The sequence below is a fragment of the Electrona antarctica genome (assembly GCF_951216825.1).
Source record: "Electrona antarctica genome assembly, chromosome: 17".
Lineage (NCBI taxonomy): Eukaryota > Metazoa > Chordata > Actinopteri > Myctophiformes > Myctophidae > Electrona > Electrona antarctica.
The window spans coordinates 4,144,720-4,165,456 of record NC_136798.1 but is presented as its reverse complement, the minus strand read 5'-3'; the positions used below and the strand labels follow the sequence as shown (position 1 = coordinate 4,165,456).

The following is a 20,737-nucleotide window of genomic DNA, read 5'->3' as shown; positions in this document are numbered from 1 at the left end:
CCTGTATGCCTCTGTAGCAGCACCGACATCCAATTACCTGCTGAAGAGTGCTTGAAGACACAACCTGAGGCGCCCATTTACCAACTCTCCCCGGGCGTACCGGCGGAACTGCTCAGCCTGGTATTCAGGGGTTCTCAACCCGTGGGTCGCGACCCCTCGGGGGGTCGCCAAATTATTTTAGGGGGTCCCCAAATAATTAAAGATTAAAGATTAAAAAAAAGATTTTGTTTTAAAAAAAAAATTCCACAATTTTTCAAAAATAGCAGATCTACAAGCTCGTAGCGCGCCACTCGGTGGCGCGCTATGAGCTTGTAGATCTGCTATTTTTAAATAGCTAAATTATAACAATGCTTAAAACACCAAAAGGGGTTCCCGCCCAAAATGGTTTAAGGTTATTGTAGCAGTCAATTTATATTGGGGGTCGGGAGGGGGCGGGGCGGGGGTCCCGAGACGTTGCCAAAGCATTTTCCCGGCCAAAAACGGCCAAAAACTTTGAGAACCCCTGCCTAAAGTAACCGAAGTAAATTATGCTTAAACCTAACCTTATTCTTAACCTTAACCTCAGTAAAACTATGGCTAAACATAACCCTATTCCTAAACTTAACCCCAGTAAAGCTATGCCTAACCCTAAATGTATTTCTAACCTTATTCTCAGTAAAACAAAAAAATAATAAAGAATACAAGAACCGCCACACCGAGCGATCGGCGTGAGGTCGGCGGAAAAAAGCGAGGGCGAGATGGCTTATGGGCGACGGTACCCGATGTATACAGTACCAGTCAGGTTCAGCAGGTGAGACATCAGAAACCTTGTCTAGGATTCCATCAACTTAAATGTCACTCGTATCTTTTCACGGAGTGTACAACACTATGCTTGGTCAGTTTCTTCATTCAGATCGAATATCCAGGAGTAGGGTACACAGTGGGACAGTCGGGGCAGTGAGAACGCTCCTGACATTGCTAAGGTTATGTGGAAGCTGCAGTCGTGACACTTTGACCATGGATCTCCTTGGAGGCCCCTTTTTTAATGTGGGTGTGGTGTAGCCCCCCAGCCAAGACCCAGCCCGCGACAGCCCTGCCAATCGGGCTCAGCCCTATAGAGCGTCGCAGTCCCGCCCCCTACCCTGGACCAGGAAATGATTCTCCGTTCATTTTCCTCATAGACATTTCAGAAAGTATTTATTTAAAGACGTTTACGCCGCGGACAAAGCCAACTCGAGTCGTGACAAATCATGACAACAAACACAATGTTTTGGGCCGAACAAATAATTAGAAAGAAGAAAAAAACGGCAGGTTACAACACTTTTTTTGATATCCTCGCGTGAGGGACATGAGGGACATGAGGGACGTGTGCGGCGGTCCGCGGTGTGAAGTGAGAAGCGCGAGGACGTGCTTCAAAGACTGGAGGGGTGATTGTAGCCCCCAGCCAAGACCCAGCCCGCAACAGCCCTGCCAATCTGGCTCAGCCCTATTGGAACAATTTACAATTACAATTTAGGCATTTAGCAGACGCTCTTAATCCAGAGCTACTTACATTAAGCAAGAACAAAAAGCATGGCAATACATCACATACATACAAAGTAGTTATCATGAAACATGCGTAAGCTAAGAACGTAACAGTGGAATATCTATATAATGAAACTATACATATAAACTATACATAGTACTATACTATACTATTTCATATATACTATAAACTGCTATGACTACATAAAATGCAATTCTAGTGCTGTCTACGTAACATGCTATAAGTGTATGAAATGCTAAGTCTAAGTATCTAAGTCTACGTAAAGCGCTATCTAAGGGGCTCGGGCAAGTGCTACGGGCCATTATGGAGTCTGAAAAGGTGGGTTTTCAGACTACGGTGGAAGATTGGGAGTGAGGCTGCAGTTCTGATTGTAATGGGAAGTGCATTCCATAGTTTTGGAGCCAGAAGGGAGAAGAGTTTGGGACGCGTTGTCCCGGCGTTTTTAGTGAAGGTACTTCCAGCTTCCCTGCGTTTGCTGATCTGAGTGCGCGGGAGGGCACGACAGGTCTGGCGAGTGGGAGCCCCGGGTTCAATCCCCGCTTCCGTGTAAATGCTACATGGGCTGACTTTCAGAAGACAAGCAGCGGATGAAATGGAATGCTTCTACCCAGTTGCCAGGATTATTAGGATTTATGGACGCATGTTCTCAATGAAAAAGGCTAATGCATTTTAAAATGATATTACAGATTGCAGCTCATGATAACACCATCTGCAGTATACAGTACTAGCACAGTATTGGTGTGTGCCCTGACTTGAACCACTTGTCATCAGAATTAGGTAAATAAAAAAGAAGTTGTAAACTTTGCAAAGTTTGTTGCAAATATTTTAAAAATGATTTCAGACTGAAAGTGAAAATAATGACCACAGCAAATTGGGTAAGGCAAACGGTGTTTATTGCCAGAAAATGGGTATAAACATGTTTGATTTGCCTGATTTCATAAATAAGTATGAACATTATTACATTCTGTACACGTATAAATTGTGGACTATAAAGGCTTGTCAGGGCTTAACCCATTTTGGGGCGGGAACCCCTTTTGGTGTTTTAAACATTATGTTATAATTTAGCTATTGAAAAATAGCAGATCTACAAGCTCGTAGCGCGCCACCGAGTGGCGCGCTACGAGCTTGTAGGTCTGCTATTTTTCGTGAAAATCGTGAAAATATTTATTTCAGAAAACTGGAGGATTATTTTTTTATTTATTTCGAGGTTCAGGTTTATTTGCCTATTTTCCAATACAAAACTAACTCCTCATGTTTGAACCGCTTTAGGCCTGACGTCGAAATAAATAAAAAAGTCTTCTGATTTAATATTCAAAGATTTGTGCCACATTTTCACGATTTTTCAAAAATAGCAGACCTACAAGCTCGTAGCGCGCCACTCGGTGGCGCGCTATGAGCTTGTAGATCTGCTATTTTTCAATAGCTAAAGTATAACATAATGCCTAGTTAAAACACCAAAAGGGGTTCCCGTCCAGAATGGGTTAAAGTGGCCTGATTGAGAACGTGAAATAACACGGTATTCATCACAAAACCCCCCATGCATGCACCATAGGACAATGATATCTGATAATGTTGCGCATCTCTTAACAGCCAATTATCTCATTTGAGAAGCATAATTTAAGCTAATAGAATAAAAGGATACATTGATTGATAAAAGAGGATAAAAGAAAAAGATGGTTGACTTGGATTATATTTTGATAACCATGAGTGCTACAGAGTTGAATCAAACAGGGGCGCTATGAATACCTGGCTCATGCTACTGTAGCAACCAAAAAGTGTTATTTACGCGTAGAGTAAAACATTTTATGCAAATAAATATCCTACGTTTTTTACATTACATAACGTGGTGGGACAAGTTTACATTAGGATCCATCAAATGGCAAAATAACATTCTTATGGCTTTGTTCATGGAATAAATACCATCTTCAGCAAACACAAATCTTTCAAAATAAGATATATTTTTGGACAGTAGCAGCGCCTTTATGAATCAATCTGATATGTATGAATCAATCTGATATGTAGGGAAAGAATACCTAATACACTATAAAATCCTCTGTGCTAATTTAACTCTACAAACAGAACCAGACAGATCTTTTAGAGATGTGGTGTAATTTAGTTGCATTTGTTTTGTACACACTCAGTGAAAAGAACACTGAGGATTTTATAGTCTACGATCGGGAATCCTGCGCAACTGAGCTCGTGTCTCTTTCAGTGAAAGTACAGGTAAAGTGTGTGTGTGTGTGTGTGTGTGTGTGTGTGTGTGTGTGTGTGTGTGTAAATGGTAAATGGTGCATTTATATAGCTCCTTTATCCAAGGCGCTTTACATAGATTGCATTACATTCACACATTCACACACACATTCACACATTCACACACCGATGGTGGTGGAAACCATGCAAGGCACCAACCAGCACATCAGGAGCAATTAGGGGTTCAGTGTTTTGCTCAAGGACACTTCGACACTAACTCTGGGGGAGCCCGGGTTTGAACTGGGAACCTTGTGGTTACCATCCAGCCACTCTACCCCTGAGCCACCGCTGCTCGCTGTGTGCGTGTGCGTGTGTGTGTGCGCGTGTGTGTGCGTGCGTGCGTGCGTGCGTATGGGAGCATCATGTGGGCGGTGGGCCGTTGGTATAGCGTAGCATGGGGTAGAAGGAGCGTTTAAAGTTGTTGGCCAGCGTGCAGCCAGGCTCGCTGTCTGGGAGCGGCACCAGGCACACCAACAGCAGCAGCAGCAGCAGCAGGAGGTGCAGGGGAAAGGCAGCACGGAGCACCCGCTGAAAGAAGGAGCGAGGCGGGGATGGATCCCTCCTCTCCCTGTACATGTTCAAAAAAATAGGGTTAAAGTGGTTCAACTGTTCCTTGTTTAGTTCCTCTTTAATGGGCTCTATCAATACACACCATTTTTGCCATTTTGGAAGAACTTGCGCCCCCTTCCCTATTTCCTTCAGGTGTTACCGATGATACTAATTGAAGGCTCTGTTCCATTCTGGTCAAACAGAGTCGGGGTGCTGCTAGTGTGCATGTTGGCTCACTGGAAACACTGGGTCGATCTCAAAGTCCTTGAGTTGGTTCCAAATGACCCCGTACGGAACGTAACTCTGACACCGGGGCTCCACCGGGCACGTCAGCGTCACGTCTCCGTCACCGTCAGGGAATGTTCCCTTTTTAATCAATGAAGGGTGGCTCCACTGCCCGCGTTGCGTTGCGTGACTGCATTAAAATTGCCCCGGTTCGTTTTTTGACGCACACGATGGAGACGCAACGCGTCCGGTGGAGCCCCGGCGTAAGAGTGTACAAATGGACCCAAATGTACATTTGGTTCCATTTGTACACTCTCAGAGTTATGGGGGCCCTTGAAATTAAAAAGGTTTGACAACCACTGTGCACTAAATGGAACAGAGCCTTAATTAGTATCATTGGTAACACCTGTGAAGGAAGTGGGGAAGGGGCCCGGAAGTAGGAAGAGTTATTCTGTGTGCATATAGCCCCATTATACTATATGAAATACCGGTACAAGCAAACTCACTACCTTTGAGAGTTATGGCCTTTGGTTGAATGTGCATCCTGCTGAGGAGAGGCTGCAGGGGGAACTTGGGCCTGCTTGTCTCCTTCGGGTGCAGAAGGAGACGATGTCTCGTAGTCCTGTATCGGAGACGGAACAGTCACCCGTTTATTTCAATATTACTGGGATGTATTGTCTCCATCAGGCCGAAGGCATGGGGAGAGAGTATGTTTTGCACTCCGTCCGTCCGTCCGTCCGTCCGTCCGTCCGTAAGTCCGTGTGTGCGCATGTGCGACGTGCGTCCGTCCGTCTTTGTACAGTTAATCTCCAGCATTGTTAACCCGGTCGATGCCAAAATGTGCACACACACTCCCTGGACGCCAACGACGAACCTCTGCCCCAAATTTTCCAGAACGGCCGGTTATAGCACCACCATGAGGCCGATTTTTGCAAAACACATTTCTTTATATTACTCGCACACATTTTATCCATACATCACGCAAATCGGTATACACTACTACACTATCTCTATAGTCATGTGATCAACACGGAAATTATGCACGCACATTCCCACTTGACTAGGCCAAGGAAGAAATCAGCCTCATGGTGGCGCTATAAGAGCACAACACCATAGAATTAAAAGGTAGAATTAAATTTTAATTCAAGTTGCCACAACATCGGTGAGATCGCTAAGATTGGCAGATTTTATATTTTATATTAATCAAGACCCAGTTCCTGAACGGGTAAATTGAGGTGCACATTACCGGACACGGTGGGAGGGCCCCAAGGTCTTGGGCCACCTGCCTCCGGAGAAGCTTCAGCTTGTTCCCCGTCACATGGAGCTTCTCCCTGGCCTCGCCAATGTCCTCCGTCCCCTCCTCGGGTTGGAGCTCTGACCACAGGGCCTGCAGAGAGTCCAGCTCAGCCTGTCGACTCTGTAGCTCCGTCTGTAGAGCCTGGAGACCCCCCCCCCCACACACACACACACACACACACACACACACACACACACACACACACACACACACACACACACACACACACACACACACACACACACACACACACACACACACACACACACACACACACACACACAGTGATGAAGAGATGCATGAATTGCGAGCTGCACTACCCCAAGGACAGCGAGAGAGCACCCTAATAAATTGCATTTTTATGGCGCTTTTCCAAGTGCTCAAAGCGCTTTACAATGGTTCATTCATTCATACATTGGGAGGTGAAGCGGCGAACAGTCGACGCCAGCGTCCTCACTTTCCACATTCACACACCAATGGTGGCAAGCTCACACCGACCGACTCATTGGAGGCAATGTAGGGTTCAGTGTCTTGTCTTGCTTGAGTGAAGCCTTACCGTGAGTGTGTTGTGCTTGTGTTGCAGGCTGCTGGCTGGCGTGTCTGGGTGGTGGTGGTGGTGGTGGAGCGGGGCCAGGGCATCACGTCGGCTCTCTGCGTGGGCCAGCCACAGCAGCAGGGAGTGCAGTGTTTCATGGAACTCCTGCAGTGAGAGGGGATAAAGGGCCCCAAGTTAATGGTTAACCACTTTCAAACCTGGTGGTATCCCTAGATTGGGCATGTAATCATACAGTCATCACATAAATTATAACAAAACAATGATTGTGTGTGTGTGTGTGTGTGTGTGTGTGTGTGTGTGTGTGTGTGTGTGTGTGTGTGTGTGTGTGTGTGTGTGTGTGTGTGTGTGTGTGTGTTATACTTGTTTGAGCGGTGGGTACACCGTCTCCAACATGTAGCTTTGTCTGTCTGTCCCTATGTCTGTTTAGGGTACCAACAGGTGAGAAAGTGGCGCTGTTGACCTTCACACTGTGCACAGGTGCATGATGGGAAGCTGAGTTTTTAGTGTAACACAGGAGTTCAGTACAGTATACAAATACAGTACAGTAACAATTACAGTATAGTTCCACCGCTCACGTCACACGCCAGGTGTGTGTTTTTTTTTTAAAAATAGCACAAACAGCAGATCTACAATACAAGCTGTCGAGATGCTATACTGTGCATAATGTAAAGCATCTTGACAGGCCGTGAGCTTGTATCTCTGATTTAAGCTGAGGCAGGCCTCTGGGCCGAAACGTCCATTCTGTTGTTGTTGCTGGGGGAAATCTAATAAAAACAAGAATCCTAAAGCAGTGGTTCCCAAAGGATCCAGGGACCCCCAGGGGTACTTGAGGGAGTTCTAGGAGGGACCCAGCTAAATGATTATTTGGAACCAAATGGACCCTTATGGGTCTGTAACTCAGAGAGTGTACAAATGGAACACTCTCAGAGTTAAATTAGCATTGATTTTACAATATAAATTGGGTGTCCCAGAGATGGAAATGCTATTAAATGGGGGTCCGTAGACTAATGCATGTCAAACTGGGGGTCCTTGAAATTAAACAGGTTGAGAATCACTGCTAGAGCCGTAAAAATCTTCTCATATGGGGGGGGGGGTCCCTGGCAAATACTTTCAAATGGGGGTCCGCGGGCTAATTGGTGTCAATTTGGGGGTCCTTGACATGAAAAAGTTTGGGAACCAGTGAAAAGTGAAATTCCGTTCCTGACCTCGCTGAAGTCACAACAGTCAGTATCAAGCCTCCGTTTTGCTATGCTGTGAAAGAGGATTTGCGCTGAACGAGTCTGACGGAGTGAACGGCGAACGGGGTCATGAGCGGTTTTACCACTACCCCCCCACTCCCCTCACACCATCAGGGTGTAACCTAAAGGATATAAGGTGATATAACTGGTATTCATTTCTACAGTGTAAACCCAATCCCTCCAACAAAGGACGATTGGCTCGGGATAGTCCTCTAACAAACCTCTGGATAATACATATTGCCCCACTGAGAGCAGACTTTGTGTGATCTCACACACACAAAAAACATGTGGAACTGATCTGTCTGTACAATTAAAAAAGAAAAGAACAGAAAGATGTCTCAACAACAACAACGGGCCCATCCATCATTCAGCTGCAGCACGACTCACTTGGCAGCGCATGAGCGTCCTCCTCAGGCCGCTCTCCCACTCCTCCAGGCGTGTGCACGCTTGGCTCCAGGCTTGGTTCATGCTTCCCAGGCTCTCCCTCTGCTCCTGGTCCTCCTCCGGGCCGCCGGCGCTCTGGCCTTGCAGCCCCCGAGCCGCCATGTTGACAGACAGCATGGTGGACTTGTACCGAGCGAACGTCTTCTGGGTCTCCTGCAAGAGCATAGCACCAGTAAATATAGACGTATGTTGACAGTCACAGAGAGCATGGGGGACTTGTACCGAGCGAACGTCTTCTGGGTCTCCTGCAAGAGCATAGCACCAGTAAATATAGACGTATGTTGACAGTCACAGAGAGCATGGGGGACTTGTACCGAGCGAACGTCTTCTGGGTCTCCTGTAGGAGTATAGCACCAGTAAATATAGACGTATGTTGACAGTCACAGAGAGCATGGTGGACTTGTACCGAGCGAACGTCTTCTGGGTCTCCTGTAGGAGTATAGCACCAGTAAATATAGACGTATGTTGACAGTCACAGAGAGCATGGGGGACTTGTACCGAGTGAACGTCTTCTGGGTCTCCTGCAGGAGTATAGCACCAGTAAATATAGACGTATGTTGACAGTCAGCATGGTGGACTTGTACCGAGCGAACGTCTTCTGGGTCTCCTGCAAGAGCATAGCACCAGTAAATATAGACGTATGTTGACAGTCAGCATGGTGGACTTGTACCACAAATACAAAAAATGTAACCGTTTGTTGCCCCTCCGAATTACTTACACATGATCACAGGTGTGACGTGACATTGTAATTGGATAACAAATTAGTGGGAGGGGCCTATTGTGGCAACCACACTTTGCAATTTTTCCAAAATTGCGACTTTTCTAGTTTAACTCTGAGGGCAGTATTATGCGTGTCTTAAGTACCAGGTCTTATTACTTAACTTAAGATCTGGAGGCGTGTTCAATGCCATTTGGCTATTCTGAGTGGCCAAACAGCATTGACCACTCCTCCAGGTCTTAAGTTAAGTAATAAGACCTGGTACGTAAGACACGCATAATACTGCCCTGAGAGTGTACTAATGGTTCCATTTGTACACTCACCATTTTGGTTCCAAACTATCATTTAGCTGGGGAACCCCTGGAACTCCCTCAAGGACCCCTGGGGGTCCCCGGACCCCACTTTGTCACAGTTGAACAATCTGCAAAAAGCTGTCTTTGTGTAGTTCATTTAAAGCTTGCAAGGATGCCTGTAGCTTTCAGATCAGGCTTCAGGAACATGACAAGAACACTTGTGCTATACCATCTTTTTATGTCCCCCCAGTGCCAGGGGGTTCCCCCCAGGGGGTTCCCCCCAGGGGGTTCCCCGCCAGGGGGTTCCCCCCAAGCACCACGTTATGAAGAATGCTGTTATAATGCGCAGATTATTCAGGTCAAATTAATAATTTACCTTAATTTGTTTGACCCTTGCCTCCATGTCTTGGATGCTGGCTGCGGGGTCACCGTGCTTGAGTCTCTCCAACTCTGGGATCACACCAGCCAGCCAGGAGGTGAGGTCAGCAAGGTCACTGTTCACCAGCTGCTGGGGCTCCTGGGGGCCGTGGTGCAGCGTGTGGCCCCTGGACCGAGCCTGCAGCAGCTCCCAGCGCTCAATCACTCCTGAGAGGACATTCACAAAGAGAGAGAGAGAGAGAATACACATTATTCTCAGTGGTGCACTACAGTACAAGTACTGTACTTAACAGGTTGAATGCCTGCAATGTACGGCGGTCTAATACGCCTAGAGTGCCTACTGTAGAGTTCCCTTTGAACAGCCACCGCACCAACCGCTGAGTTGCTTGCTGTAGAGTTCCCTTTGAACAGCCACCGCACCAACCGCTGAGTTGCTTGCTGTAGAGTTCCCTTTGAACAGCCACCGCACCAACCGCTGAGTTGCTTGCTGTAGAGTTCCCTTTGAACAGCCACCGCACCAACCGCTGAGTTGCTTGTCATGAAAATCCACTTTAAAACGGTGTAATTGCTTGTAGTGTATGAAAAATATCCCATACCGCTCAGACGCACAGCTTGTTCCTCCGGCAAATTCGCCGTTGTAAACAATGGGACTCAATTTTCCAGGAACCTTGTGTTCTTGTATGACTTGGTAAATGGTAAATGGTGCATTTATATAGCGCCTTTATCCAAGGCGCTTTACATAGATTGTGCATTACATTCACCCATTCATACACACATTCATACACCGATGGCAGCGGAAACCATGCAAGGCACAAACTAGCACATCGGGAGCAATTTGGGGTTCAGTGTCTTGCTCAAGGACACTTCGACAGTAACTCTGGGGGAGCCCAGGTTCGAACTGGCAACCTCACGGTTACCATCCAGCCACTCTACCCCTGAGCCACCGCCGCCCAGAGTGCATTATGATGAGGCCATTAACTTAATTGTGGAATTGGAATTCTCAATCAGCTCATCTGTTCAAAATGCTGTTACTTTGCACTTTCACATTTTGATTTGATTTGAGTGTTGTTGTTGGGGACACCTAACATCTCTTGGCAGTGGTGGTAAGTAACTAAGTACTTTTACTTAAGTACTGTACTTAAGTACAATGTTGAGGTATTTGTACTTTACTTGAGTATTTCCAATTTCCAGTACTTTTACTTCTACTCCACTACATCTCGGAGCCAAAATTTGTACTTTTACTTCACTACAATTATTTGAAAACTTTAGTTTAGTTACTAGTTACTTTGGCAATTTAAATTTTGATTAGAAAACATACATTAATATTAACCACTTCAACCCTATACATTTTGGCCATTTGAAAATAGCCGATCTACAAGCTCACAATGCGTCGCAACGCGACGCATTGAGAGCTTGTAGATCGGCTATTTTCAATAGATTTTCTACACATTTTGAACTTGTGAAATGGGACATTCTGCAATATGAATACTTTTACTTTTAGTACTTTAAGTACATTTTGATGCCGATACTTTTGTACTTTTACTCAAGTACATTTTCAATTCAGTACTTTTACTTGTAACGGAGTAGTTCTAAATTGCAGTATTGGTACTTTTACTTAAGTAAAACAATTGAGTACTTTTCCACCACTGTCTCTTGGCCTCAATCTTTGCACACTCCATGTCTCCTGTATACAAAAACCACACTTAAATCCCTTGTTATGAATTGAATAGCTTGAACCGACGTGGGATACTCGTTCTCAGCTGGAATCACCTGGTCTGTCTAATTCAGGGGGTCTCAACGTGCGGTCTAGGGACTCCCAGAGGCTCCCCAGTAAAATGGATCAATATTACTGGGGAAAACTATAGTAATATTTATCATGAAAATCTATTTAACTTGTACTGTAGATCTACTATTTTCTAATCGCTGGTACCGTTGGACCGATCGATCGGCATGAAACTTTGCAAACAGAGAAATAGCAGAATGTTCTATTTTTGCTTTTTGGAGAACATACTGTAATTGAGAGGAAACTAGCAGCATAGCCCCCTGGGGGACTCCAGGCAACTAGCAGCATAGCCCCCTGGGGGGACTCCAGGCAACTAGCAGCATAGCCCCCTGGGGGGACTCCAGTCAACTAGCAGCATAGCCCCCTGGGGGGACTACAGTCAACTAGCAGCATAGCCCCCTGGGGGGACTCCAGGCAACTAGCAGCATAGCCCCCTGGGGGGACTCCAGGCAACTCAGCAGCATAGCCCCCTGGGGGGACTCCAGGCAACTAGCAGCATAGCCCCCTGGGGGGACTACAGTCAACTAGCAGCATAGCCCCCTGGGGGGACTCCAGGCAACTAGCAGCATAGCCCCCTGGGGGGACTCCAGGCAACTAGCAGCATAGCCCCCTGGGGGGACTCCAGGCAACTCAGCAGCATAGCCCCCTGGGGGGACTCCAGGCAACTAGCAGCATAGCCCCCTGGGGGGACTCCAGGCAACTAGCAGCATAGCCCCCTGGGGGGACTCCAGGCAACTAGCAGCATAGCCCCCTGGGGGGACTCCAGTCAACTAGCAGCATAGCCCCCTGGGGGGACTACAGTCAACTAGCAGCATAGCCCCCTGGGGGGACTCCAGGCAACTAGCAGCATAGCCCCCTGGGGGGACTCCAGGCAACTCAGCAGCATAGCCCCCTGGGGGGACTACAGTCAACTAGCAGCATAGCCCCCTGGGGGGACTCCAGGCAACTAGCAGCATAGCCCCCTGGGGGGACTACAGTCAACTAGCAGCATAGCCCCCTGGGGGGACTCCAGGCAACTCAGCAGCATAGCCCCCTGGGGGGACTACAGTCAACTAGCAGCATAGCCCCCTGGGGGGACTCCAGGCAACTAGCAGCATAGCCCCCTGGGGGGACTCCAGGCAACTAGCAGCATAGCCCCCTGGGGGGACTCCAGGGGGCTCCAGGGGACTCCAGCATAGCCCCCTGGGGGGACTCCAGGCAACTAGCAGCATAGCCCCCTGGGGGGACTACAGTCAACTCAGCAGCATAGCCCCCTGGGGGGACTACAGTCAACTAGCAGCATAGCCCCCTGGGGGGACTACAGTCAACTCAGCAGGCCCTGATTTGCAGTGTCTCCAGTGTTATATCTACGCCGTACCTCGGTGGTTCCCAAACCTTTTCATGTCAAGAACCCCCAAATTGACACTTTTTTTGCCCGCGGACCCCCAATAAAAAACATATGCCAGGGACCCCCATAAGAGAACATATTTACGGCTCTAGCAGTGATTCTCAACCTGTTTAATTTCAAGGACCCCCAGTTTGACATGCATATTAGTCTACGGACCCCCCATTTAATGGCATTTCTATCTCTGGGACCCCCAATTTATATTGTAAAATCAATGTTAATTTAACTATGAGAGTATACAAATGGAACCATTTGGTTCCATTTGTACACTCTCAGAGTTACAGACCCATAAGGGTCCATTTGGTTCCAAACTGTCATTTATCTGGGGACCACCTGGAACCACTGCTGTACCTGACTGTTGGTCCGTGGTGTTGAGGCCCGTCAGGCCCGGTTCCTCCGCCTGCTCCTCGTCATCCAGGATCAACGACACCCTCTTGATGCTCTGGATGCTGCCGCTGCACTCCGACATCAGACGCAGCTGCAGAGGACCAGAAGAACGCGTCGGCAAGTTGTTCACAAATCCACACAGTTATGAATAGAGATGTCCCGATACTGGATCGGTATCGGCCCTTTTTGGTCATATCGGGTCATATCGGTATCTGCAAATATACCAGCCTAACCACCGATCCGACACAGGGGTGAGGGGTTGACAGACACTATGGCAGGTAAATAAAATGTTGGGGCGTGTGGAGTTTTATTTGGAGTTGCCCAAACTGCAAGTGCACATTTGAGTGAGGAGTCTGCTATGAACACAACACGAGATAAAATAAGTAATTTTCTTTTTATTATTATAATAAATATTATTCTCTGGTATTGTTTCGGTATTGGTATCGGCTAACACAGAAATTGTGGTATCGGGACATCCCTAATTATGAAGCTATTTCACTTTTGTTGCGTTGTTTTCCAAGCCTATCTACTAGAGGTGTAACGATTTAATAACTGTATTGAAATATTGATTTTAATTTAAAAAAAAATATATATATATATATATCATAGCCTATATTTGATATTTAATGTATTTGCTAAATAGTTACTGTATTATCGATTTCAAATCATTGAATGGTATCGTATTATCGCCATATTAAACCAATATCGTCCATCTAGTTTTAGTGTTCTAGTGTCTCTGACATTATCTGCCAGCTGAGCATGCCAAAACGTACCGCAGTGGCCCACACAATGCTGTGGCCCACAACGTACCACAGCGGCCCACACAATGCTGTGGCCCACAACGTACCGCAGTGGCCCACACAATGCTGTGGCCCACAACGTACCACAGCGGCCCACACAATGCTGTGGCCCACAACGTACCGCAGTGGCCCACACAATGCTGTGGCCCACAACGTACCACAGCGGCCCACACAATGCTGTGGCCCACAACGTACCGCAGTGGCCCACACAATGCTGTGGCCCACAACGTACCACAGCGGCCCACACAATGCTGTGGCCCACAACGTACCGCAGTGGCCCACACAATGCTGTGGCCCACAACGTACCGCAGTGGCCCACACAATGCTGTGGCCCACAACGTACCGCAGCGGCCCACACAATGCTGTGCGGGCACACGTTTTCAGTTTAGCAGGAAGAATGATGACGTAATTGAGCAAAGCTGCAGTGAGTTTATTAGGTGAGAAATTTGCTAAATTAACGAGGTCTGTCTGTCAGCTGGATAATATCTCACAGTTAAGAATACATTTGCACAGAACCGGGGTTGATCCTGGCTGAAGGACGAACTGTTGTGGCATATCGCAAACATTAACACAACTTCTGGATAGATTAACAGTACAAGACCTTGAAAAAAGGCTTATTCTGGACCAGGAAGAACTGATTCATATGTTGCTCTCCACCTAGGGCTAGGCCACTGAGAGTAAAGACACATGGAAGGAATGCTAGACGAAAGGGGACAACACATTTTCTAGTTTTGTACTGTACTGTATATGCAATTGTTCTCAATATGAAATATATGGTGTCTTTAGGTCGTTTAATGAACGATTCTGACTTTACTTCATGAATTCTAAATACAAGTCTACATTATGTACACTAGTATAACATGAAACATTTAAAAACGAGGGGGCATTAATTACTCCAATTAAATGAGATCAGAATGCCAATTAAATTAGATCAGAAGGCCTGCATATCAGCCCCCAGTCTGTCCAGTCCATGTGTCCAAGTGTCCCTGAGCAAGACACCTCAAGACCCCTATACTGTTCTCTGGGCGCTCCCTGTATTAATAGACCCCTATACTGTTCTCTGGGCGCTCCCTGTATTAATAGACCCCTATACTGTTCTCTGGGCGCTCCCTGTATTAATAGACCCCTATACTGTTCTCTGGGCGCTCCCTGTATTAATAGACCCCTATACTGTTCTCTGGGCGCTCCCTGTATTAATAGCGTTTTTTAAATCCCTGCTAAAAACTTATGAAAGTTAACTTAATGAAAGCCCCACTTTTCCTCACTGTAAGCAAATGCTTGCTAGTTTTGTGCCTTTTTATATTGCCTACAGATGTCTGTTTATATTGCCTACAGATGTCTGTTTATATTGCACTACAGGTGTCTGTTTATATTGCACTACAGGTGTCTGTTTATATTGCACTACAGATGTCTGTTTATATTGCCTACAGATGTCTGTTTATATTGCACTACAGGTGTCTGTTTATATTGCCTACAGATGTCTGTTTATATTGCCTACAGATGTCTGTTTATATTGCACTACAGGTGTCTGTTTATATTGCACTACAGATGTCTGTTTATATTGCACTACAGGTGTCTGTTTATATTGCACTACAGATGTCTGTTTATATTGCCTACAGATGTCTGTTTATATTGCACTACAGGTGTCTGTTTATATTGCCTACAGATGTCTGTTTATATTGCACTTTTTGCTTTTGCTGTTTGCTATTTATTTTCTACTGCCTGCTTATATGTCTTAATGTTTGTTTATATATTGCATTGTTCGCCCCTTGTCCTTCTAACTGGTTGACTTTGTCATGTTAAATGTGCTATATAAATAAAGTTGAGTTGAGTTGAGTTGAGTTGAGTTGAGTTGAGTTGAGTTGAGCGTCCACTGTGTCTAAATAATTAGAATCTGTAAATACAGCCCAGGCGGTGGCGTAACCGTCTGGGCACCCGACTGGTAATCCAGTCGCAGTGTGCCGCGGGTTCGACTCCCGAGCCCGACACGGCCTTTACTGCATGTCTTCCCCCATCTCTCTCCCGTTTCCGGTCAGCCTACTGTCTGTCCCTTCAAAAAACCAATAAAAGGCGTAAGCCGCAAAAAAAATATCTTTAAAAAAAAAAGAATCTGTAAATACTGTCCTCAGAGTGGCAAAAATAAACCTCCACTTGCGTCGTTGTGGGAGCATCATACTTACATAGCCCGGTTTGAGTGGTGTGCTGGTGCTGGTGGGTGGTGGTTCCTCATGGCCTTCAGAGTTCAGCTGGAGTCCAGCTGGAGTCACTGAGTCTCCAGGAGTCTGCCACGGTGGAGACTCTTTGGGTATGGACCTGGATGGAACTGAAACACAGCATGCACACATGCACACACACACACACACACACACACACACACACACACACACACACACACACACACACACACACACACACACACACACACACACACAGACACACACACACACACACACACACACACACACACACACACACACAGGTCAGTGGGGAGCATTAGCAGCGATTAAAAGGATAATTCCTTACGACACTTTTATGATCCCCTTTCTCTCTCTCCAGTCTGTCTTCCAACATGGATCAAGGCCAAGCATGGCTCTTGTGCCTCCTTATCTCAATATGTGCATCAATGCCACACAAATACAAAATGAAAAGTTTGGAATTGATCCCAGTTCATGTGTACATGAACTATAACCCACATACTGTACTTAATTGGTTCCGTAAAATAGCCAAATTTCAAGTTCACATGGTGTTAACACTCCCATCGCCCAGGACGAAGTTCTTTGTCCTTTCTATTAGTAACGCCCGACGCCCAGGACGAAGTAGTGTCCAAAAGACGAATATTATTGATATACGGATCGCATGGCTCCACAGCCTGGGAGCGCCTGTTGGGCAATCCTCGGTGTTGTGCAAGAGTGAGACGTCATCGGAAAACTCCCTCCCCTGTTTAGCTGATGAAAATCTTAAAACGTTCATAACTCGCGATCTAAATCATCCCGTCTAATTATGAAAAAAGATCCTGTGTTAGACGGCGCTCCGCGGTCCAGTCGCTAGTCGCGATAGATTTATTCTTGTCTCCTGTTGTTGTCGATCGACTCTAGAGTGGTGTGGCTATTGTTAGCTGCTACACACACATCAACAACAACTTCCGGTCCGTCCGGAAAAGGGGTCCGTGTTTATAAATCGAATGAGCGCTATAATGTAATGGATTAAATAACCCCGGGCAATTAAAGTGTTATCTTGCAACACGATGCGTTGGGAGTTGCCTCCCGTTGGTCTGCTATTTTTGCCAAATGTTTTGACATGCCGTGAATAGGATGCTAAGGTTCATGTGGTTGAGGAGCACGGAAGCCAGTGTTGATTTTGACAGCAAATTTAGATTTTAGTTTTAGTCATATAGTCTTTTTAATAGTTATCATTTATTAGTTTCGGTCACATTTTTGTCACCTGGAATGTTTTAGTGTTAGTCTAGTTTTAGTCATAAGATTTTAGTCCCTTCCTTACATCTAGTTTGCATTTGTTGACGAAATTGTCGATATATTTAGTCTTAGTTTTAATTTAGTTTCTATTTAGTTTTCGTCAGTGAAAAGGGTATAGTCGACGAACATTTTTCGTCACAGTATTAGTCGACGAAATCAACACTGACGGAAGCGAGGGTGCATGAGTGGCCTCTAGTGGTCTCTAGTGGCCAGCAGAGCTGCCATGTGCCACCAAAAGGACCATAAAAGAAGGGGAGGAAAACCAGATGGTAATAATAATACGGGCATGGCAGATGCAATTTGTGAATGAACAAAGTCTCACAAATCACACAAGGCTGCATGTATACACTGGCGAAGCCACAATATTAACCCATTCAGGCCTGACGTCGAAATTTTTTCTAAATCATGACAATTTTCGGAAAGATTTGAGGCACATTTTAACGATTTTTCAAAAATAGCAGACCTACAAGCTCATAGCGCGCCACTCGGTGGCGCGCTATGAGCTTGTAGATCTGCTATTTTTCAATAGCTAAATTATAACATAATGTTTAAAACGCTAACGCTAACGTGACATGGATGCGTTCCAGGTCTCAATGGATTAAGGGCCTTGCAAACGGCGAGCGATAAAACGCGCCTGTAGTTCATTTTCAATGAGACCTGCGTTTTTGCTCAGAGAAGTCGCGGTGCGACAACGCAAGTGTATTTACGTGAGCGCGGTCCCGTGAGTTTGTTGCGCGCGTGCTCGTTACGTTCACACGCCCGGCCACGACTCACCAGACCTGGATTCTGTTTAGCTTTTTTTTTTACGCTTGCGTTGTTGCGCCCCTCTTCAACAGACCTGGAGGAGACCTGTCGTTGATCCAGGCAACAACGCCTGCGTTCCTCGCGTCACGTTTGCAAGGACCTTTATACTGACTGACTGGATGCTTGTGCCGTGATGGCATAATGCCTCATTTGGCAAATGACACACATACTGTACAGACAAACCTTATTCTAGACCAGGGGTTCTCAACCCGTGGGTCGCGACCCCTCGGGGGGTCGCCAAATTATTTTAGGGGGTCCCCAAATTAAAAAAATAAAAATAAATCACGATTTTTCAAAAATAGCAGACCTACAAGCTCGTAGCGCGCCACTCGGTGGCGCGCTATGAGCTTGCAGATCTGCTATTTTTCAATAGCTAAATTATAACAATGCTTAAAACACCAAAAGGGGTTCCCGCCCAAAATGGTTTAAGGTTATTGTAGCAGTCAATTTATATTGGGGGTCGGGAGGGGGCGGGGCGGGGGTCCCGAGACATTGCCAAAGCATTTCCGGGGGTCCCCGGCCAAAAACGTTGAGAACCCCTGATTTAGACAGTTTAAAAAAGCATTACCTGAGGATGGGAGATGATGATATAGGACATAGCAGTTACGTTCCATCAATCCAGAAAAAAAACATTGTACCCTTTGTTTTGTTGTTTTCATTTTAGTTTTTAACAGAATCAAATGTATGAATCAATGAACCATTGTAAAGCGCTTTGAGCACTTGGAAAAGCACTATAAAAATGCAATTCATTATTATGGATCATGATTCCCCAGCAGGATCCTGGATGGCTTGATTCTATAGGCTTACAAAAGTTGGGAAATATCTATGGGAAAAGATGAATGGGGTCTGGATCAATGGAACCAGAAAATGGCCACCCACTGCTATGCCCTATAGTGGAGGGGGGGGGGGGGGGGAAGACACATACAAAAATACAGTAGAAGCAGTAGGAGTGGCAGAAGAGCAGAGCGAGAGACACGAGCAGAACCCAAGTAGTGAGTTTGTAAACTGTCCATGATGCCCACACTGGAGGAAATGATGACGTTCCATGCATGGCTGAAGAACCCCATCATTTACACCCCCGGCCTGAAACCAAGGCAAGGAAAAACTAAACAACAAAACAAAACCAAAAAAGAAAACAGCCAAAAGAGGGGAGGAAAAAAAAAGAACAATATGCCAAAAGTTCCTCAGCAACCACCACAGTGGTCCCAAAGCCTTCCTCTGGAGCCTGAAGGAGTGACACGTACAGCTGCAGCCATGAAGCAACACTGAACCCCCTGATAGAGCTGTCACAATTATTACATAATAATCGCCTGATCGTGATTATTAGAGATTGCCGCAGTTTACTTTGCGTCATCCTCAAATTCATCTGTTGAAAACTGATTTACTGTTTTAAAAAATATATTTCTTTTTTAGAACATAGCGGAAATAACCGCTCTAAAGCTCCGTGAGCTTGTAGATCAGTGATTTCTGCTATTTAAAACAACATTAAGAAGCAAGTAGGCTACTTGAGTATTCAAATGAAAAATAAAAGTATATTATATTGATTTATTTTGATTATATTTTGATTCAATTTGTGCTTACAAAGCCTGAAAGCCAAAAGTCAAAACTAAAATGTTTTATTTTTATTTACTTGTGCTTAATGTTCAACGCCCTAAACACTATAATTATTATCATCAATACTATTTATACGACGATCAATGCGTGGAGTAAAATGTCATGATGGTGACAGTATATTTGTGACATGGTTCTCAGAGCGTGGAGAAGTGTGGGGGGGTGAGGGGGTGCGCTTGGTGATCTCAGAGCGTGGAGAAGGGTGGTGGGGGTGGGTGGGTGGGGGGGGTGCGCTTGGCGATGGGGTGGAGGAAGAGGTTGACTCCTACCCAGAGAGGAGGGTCCCAGGGTGGAGGGGCCCTGGGTGGAGGGGCCCTCCCAGGCTTCCATATACTCCTCATCCAGGCTCTCTGAGAGGGAGACGGTCAGGAATGAAGATGGAACCGTTGGTTTTGTGTGTGTGTGCGTGTGTGTGTGTTTGTGTGTGTGTGTGCGTGTGCACGTTTGTGCGTGTGTGTGTGTGTGTGTGCGCGTGTGTTTTATATCAGTGGCTCCCAAACTTTCTTTTCATGTCAAGGACCCCCAAATTGACCTTCATTATCCCGCATTATCCCTCATTATGTACATTATATACTCCTCCTCCTCCTCCAGGCTCTCTGAGAGGGAGACGGTCAGGAATGAAGATGGAACTGTTGGTTTTGTGTGTGTACTGTGTGTGTGTGTGTGTGTGTGTGTGCGTGTGCGTGTGTGTGTGCGTGTGCACGTGCGTGCGTGTGTGTGCGTTTTATATCAGTGGCTCCCAAACTTTCCTTTCATGTCAAGGACCCCCAAATTGACCCTCATTATCCCTCATTACGTGACGGGTGCATTTATTTAAATGATGAATGTCTGTGGAAGCGTGCTGTGTGTGGCCTTTTAAAACGAAATACATTTAGCACATTGGGTGTGGGTATAATGTGCATTACAGTACAAATGAAAAAATAAATTGGCATTATTAAAAATAGAAATCACACCCGTGTGAAGGGACTGAGGGGCGCTTTTATCGTCGTACGTCATCTCATTCTGGCCAATCACAATTTGCG

At 46.0% G+C, this 20,737-nt stretch overlaps 1 protein-coding gene across 1 annotated transcript in view; it reads right to left on the bottom strand.

The window, feature by feature from the left end:
• Positions 1–2,515: 2,515 nt before the first annotated feature.
• The window catches only part of LOC306940570 (nesprin-2-like), a 161,129-nt gene continuing 142,907 nt past the window's right edge, over positions 2,516–20,737 (bottom strand). The window contains exons 79-87 of the mRNA XM_079525668.1: positions 19,985–20,065; positions 16,008–16,150; positions 12,992–13,118; positions 9,472–9,680; positions 8,028–8,237; positions 6,403–6,546; positions 5,796–5,987; positions 5,059–5,171; positions 2,516–4,343 (exon numbers count right to left, since the gene is read on the bottom strand). Of these exons, the coding sequence (XP_079381794.1) occupies positions 4,136–4,343; positions 5,059–5,171; positions 5,796–5,987; positions 6,403–6,546; positions 8,028–8,237; positions 9,472–9,680; positions 12,992–13,118; positions 16,008–16,150; positions 19,985–20,065 (1,427 nt within the window). The 3' untranslated portion in view covers positions 2,516–4,135. The remainder of the gene's footprint in view (positions 4,344–5,058; positions 5,172–5,795; positions 5,988–6,402; positions 6,547–8,027; positions 8,238–9,471; positions 9,681–12,991; positions 13,119–16,007; positions 16,151–19,984; positions 20,066–20,737) is intronic.